Raw genomic sequence first — 5,116 nt, forward strand, 5'->3', positions numbered from 1 at the left:
CCCCCCCTGATTCTGCTCTGTGAAGGGTCTCTGAACTGAAAATCTGAACTTTGGAAAATTGCATTTGTTACATACTTTTGGTATCTCAATAAGGACGCCTTAAGGAAAAAAAATAATCTCCACCGTGTGACACTGCATAGTGATCCCACCCCTGGAAGTGATGTGTGTGTATCCAATGTGAGGAGGTGAAAAACATGTCCCTATATGACCACAGTAAATGTGTACACATGCAAACACATGCCGATACACAAACACACACTCGCATACTTACATACAGTGCCTATTCACATGCACAACCATAACCTGTAGTGGTATAAGAGACCAATGCCCTTGCAATGAGGCAAGCAATTACAAAATACTGCAGCCATAATTCTAGTTTAGACTTAATTCAGTGAGCCCTTTTATCCAGATGCCATCACTAAATAAAGACATAATGTTTTCTTAACCCTCTCCTCCAAAACACAGCCCGTGGCATGAAAAAGTCACCACAGAATATATTGTTTAATTTCCTCTGCAGGTTTTTAAACAGCCACGACAGCGGGGTGTTGAATGCTTGCCAGGCTCAGTGGCATCAGGGAGCCCTGGCAGGCCCCACGGGCCTCTGAATAAACCGACCGGAGCAGAGGGAGGCCACCTACTCTCCACTTGGCACACTTGAGGAGTGTATTACACACAGATTAACTCAGACTCGGGGAATAATGCAAAGATAACACTAATAATAATGTTGGGATAAGCTTGTGAAAAATTCCCTCTCTGTCTCTGAAAAGAATCTTTGTCCCATGTTACAGGCACTGAGTTTAGAGATCACAACTTCATTGTTTGCTTTGGCCTTGTAGAGTTAAAGATTTTTTCGTCCAAATTCCAAGTCGGTTTCATAAAATATGATGCAATCTATTTTAATTACATAAACAGAGGCTGTGAAGTCAGAGAAATGATAAACTATAGATCCACTCCCTACTGCGCTTGAATGCTGCAAACATGTATGGGTGATGGGTTTTTTTTTGCTCCTGTAGTAGCCTGAGCTATTAAATGACCACTACAGTAGGCCTTGATCATAGCCCACACTTAGATTTGGTGACAATTCAGAGCACTAAATGCTACCCAGGAGATGTTCCCAGTGCCAGAAAAAGATATGATCTACAAGACCTGAAGCCTTTAACTGCCTCAGTTTAACTTCCTATAGACTTTTAGATCACTGTAATTTCTTTTCTGCAGGTCTCGTTAGCTGATTTAATACAGCCTAGATGGAGGTTATAAATCGGAGTTTGAGGGAAATGAGGGGGTTGTGTTTTTGTTTCATTTAAGACAGTATATCATAGCCATACCTATTGAACTTACCTATCGGTAAGGCGAGAAAGAAGGGCAGCCAACAAAGCGTAAACATGCCGACCACAACTCCCAAAGTTTTTGCAGCTTTCTTCTCCCGGGAGAATTTCAGAAGTTTTACCGTGAGGGAACTTCTGGCTTGGTGCGCGCGGCCCTTGCCGGTGCTTGAACTGCCGGGGTCTTCCTGCACCTGAGAACCCTTGTGGATCCTGAGGGTCAGCTCTCCCGAGTTCATCCTCTCGCGCATCACACCGGCTTCCAGGTTCTTTGTGGTCCGTTTGGCGACTATGTACACTCTGCAGTACATAACCAGGATCACGATGAGAGGGATGTAGAAGGAGCCGAGGGAGGAAAAGAGCGCGTAAAACGGCTCCTCTGTGATGGGGCACACCGTGTCGTCCGGCGACGGCGGCTGCTTCCACCCGAGCAAAGGTCCGATGGAGATGACCACCGACAGCACCCACACCCCGAGCATGGCCAGTATAGCACGCTTCTCCGTCACGATGCCCGGGTACTGAAGCGGGTAGCTCACTCCGATGTAGCGGTCGATGGATATTACGCACAGGCTCATGATGGACGCGGTGCAGCACAGCACATCCACCGCCGCCCAAATGTCACAGAATATCCTGCCAAACACCCAATAGTCTAAGATCTCCAGAGTGGCGGACACCGGCAGCACCGTGGTGCCTAGCAGCAGGTCGGCAATGGCCAGGTTGATGATGAAGTAGTGTGTCGGTGTCCGCAGGTGCCTGTTGCACATCACCGAGAGGATGACGAGGATATTGCCCGCGATGGCGAACACGATGAAAGCCCCCAGCACCAGGGCGAGCGGGATGGCTCGGTTGAGGTCCACCTCCGTGTGGTTCCCCCCAGAGCCGTTGGTGAAGCTGACCGGGGAAGACGCGCCCGGAGTCCCGCCGAGTTCCTCCGAGGAACCATTTTTCCACAAGTTTGTGACATTGTCAGTGCTCAGACTCATTTTGACTCAAGAGGTCCTCCATAGCAGGCTTCAGATCACTTGTAACTGCAACTCACGAAAGCTCGTTACTAAACATAAAAACGATCTAAATGTCCCAAGTCTGCATGGTTCACCTGCGTGTTTGCAATTTTGTTTCCAGATCACTTCTGAGATGTTTTCATCAGAGAAACCCGTTCCCTGTGCAGCCGAACAGTGCCAATGCAGTCCTCCCTCAGGGATCTCCTGCCTCCTCTGCACCACACACAGCTCCCCCATGCACTGACCAAACACAGGCTGCCTAAACACGAGCCTATGAAGCGCGCATGCCGCATCATTACATGAAAACCCGTGTACTCCACATATAACGCATTATATACTGTATATTTGCACCATTTTAAGCATCTTTACGGGATGGAATAGCGCGTTCTAAGTGCTTCTTTGGTGTCTTGGATTTGTTTGTTTTTCTCACTGTGGGAGGGTGCTTTAGCGGACAATTAAGCAAGACTTTTTGTGCCAAACTTTGTAGTCAGCTTTTAGTATGAAGTTCCTTTAAAGGGCACTCAATGCTTTGATTGCAGTGTAAAATGATAATTCATAATATAAAAACGTGACTCAAGTGTTTGAGCATATGGGCCTATGTCTCAGTGTAAATAACCATTGAAATACAATAGCTACTCAGTTTCCATATATGTGTGTGTGCTCCTGGAAAATGAATTTGGATGCTCCTGTGGGCAACATAAAAAAGGTTAAGCCTTTATTGATAAAGTGCAAAAGTAGTTAACAAAATCACAAATGCCCTCTGCTATAGACTAACAGGTAGGTAGGTCTGTTTCTCTGATAGAAGTAGTTTCCTATTTTGGTCAAAATAGGAGTTCCTAAAACCCCACTTTGAATCTGAGCTTGAGTGACTGATTTAATGGGCTGAGGTCAGACGAGCACATTCCTAAAACGCAGGTTCCTCATGTTTAAGAGCTTTTCACCTTATGATGTTACATTTGCTGATGACAGATGTTCCGACTAGAACTTTAAAGCTACAGTGAAGGTGTTTTTTACTCATCCATCAGATTTTATAGTCTTAATATGCACTGACTTCATTGGCTTTCACCCGAGGAACATGTATAGCTTCAAGTTCATTTTGAACCATATTAGCCTTTCACGGTGGTCTGGGATGTCGAATTTGAACTAAAGGTGCCCGTTTTTACTTGCATTTAAAAAAATATGTCAGGTCTTTATGTGTTTGTGTTATGCCGTGAATGTGAAAATGAACTGCTACCTCCTCTTTCAGCTCCAGCCACTTAAAAGAAATAAGCGGAAAAATCGAGACAATAACAAAAGCTGTCAGTCTGATGTCATGTTGCCTGAGCTCATTACTATTCATGAGCTCGCCCAGTTGCGCTGGGTAAAGGATCCTGATAGCAAGGCTCTCATTGGCTAGCAGTTAGCCAATCAGAATCAAGCAGCTAGCTCGTTGAATATGAATGACAACTGGCACAAATCAAGCTAAGTATTCCTGCGGGCTTTCTATGCCACACTAGAATGGCTTGAAACAAGTTAACCAAGGCATTGTTTCCACAAAATATGTTACAGAGTCCATGGTAGAACTTCAGACATTACCACAAAGTACTAAAATGCGTGTGGGACGGCACCTTTAATGTTTTAATGTTTAGCGTGTTAATGTAGGCTAGGCCAGCAGTTTTTCAATATATGAGGCGCACCTCCCCTGGGGAGAGAGCCAGTCAACAGAAGTCAGCATTAAAGGAGGAGACAGGACCCAGCAAAACACGCGGGAAATATGATCCTGCTAGGCTATTACATTTTCAGTCTTAATTGCAATTTTGTTGGGTGTAAGATGTTTCTTTTTATAAATGAAAATGTTGGTCTTTACTCTCTATTTCTTTACTTTTCCCTTCTTTCAGGAAAACAATCACTTCAAGCAATCAACTGCTATTACTGCTGCTCATTAAGTTCAGTTTGTGACTCTTTCATAGGCCTACTTGTTTCATGGAAACAGGAGAAACATAAAAAAAAGTAGATTCTGTGTGCTGTTGAGATGTAGGCCTTCTTGTGGATAATCATTGATGATTGACCGAATACACTTTGAATTACAATAAAACTTAATTTAACAGTTTCTTCACAGTTAAACTGTAAATTGACAGCTTCCAGCTCTTGCATTATTCAGAAGACTCATATGTCAGTAGCCTATAGGCTTCTGAATAATGCTATGCTATGCCTACAAATCACATAGGCCTAGCATATAAAAAGCGATTTTTCACAGTCCAATCCTCAATTGGCACCTTGGGATTTTGGTATTAGTGCATTATTCTCTACCGATGTCTTTATCAATTCACCGTTTAGGTAACATAGGCAGACACAGCGGTAAGGCGTCATCATCGCATCAGGCTAAATCGCGCTATGAAAGGTCAACGGCAACCGAGGTCAAAGTTGAAATCATTTGAAGTATGAGCGGTGCGCTCTATTACAACGCCACGCGCTCTCCCCATAACAAAACTATGGCACATCCAGCGCGGGTCGTTAGTTGGTGACACAAATCAAACACACTCGACATGTTGCGACCGGTATGTGCATGCCATATGTAGTCAAAAATGCTCTCTCTGGTGTAACGTTAGCAAAAAACACTAACGTTAGCTAAACGCTGATGCTCGTGGCGGAGCCTTCAGCAGCGACTTCTATATTTGCGTAGCAACTGTTAGCCTAGCTAACGTAGGCCTACGTTACTTTAGCAAGGTGTGTGAGGCCAGCTACCAGAGACGCGGAGCTGGTTCTGTTTCGCACCGGGAGTTAACGAAGTTTAACCAGCAGCAGATTGTGGAG

The 5,116-nt window shown here is 44.7% G+C and overlaps 1 protein-coding gene across 1 annotated transcript in view; it reads right to left on the minus strand.

Moving 5' to 3' along the window:
- The window catches only part of LOC117951476 (alpha-1A adrenergic receptor-like), a 10,984-nt gene extending 8,276 nt beyond the window's left edge, over positions 1–2,708 (minus strand). The window contains exon 1 of the mRNA XM_034883188.1: positions 1,339–2,708. Coding sequence (XP_034739079.1) covers positions 1,339–2,305 — 967 coding nt within the window. The 5' untranslated portion in view covers positions 2,306–2,708. The remainder of the gene's footprint in view (positions 1–1,338) is intronic.
- Positions 2,709–5,116: the final 2,408 nt, after the last annotated feature.

This window comes from Etheostoma cragini, chromosome 10, assembly GCF_013103735.1.
Source record: "Etheostoma cragini isolate CJK2018 chromosome 10, CSU_Ecrag_1.0, whole genome shotgun sequence".
Classification (NCBI taxonomy): domain Eukaryota; kingdom Metazoa; phylum Chordata; class Actinopteri; order Perciformes; family Percidae; genus Etheostoma; species Etheostoma cragini.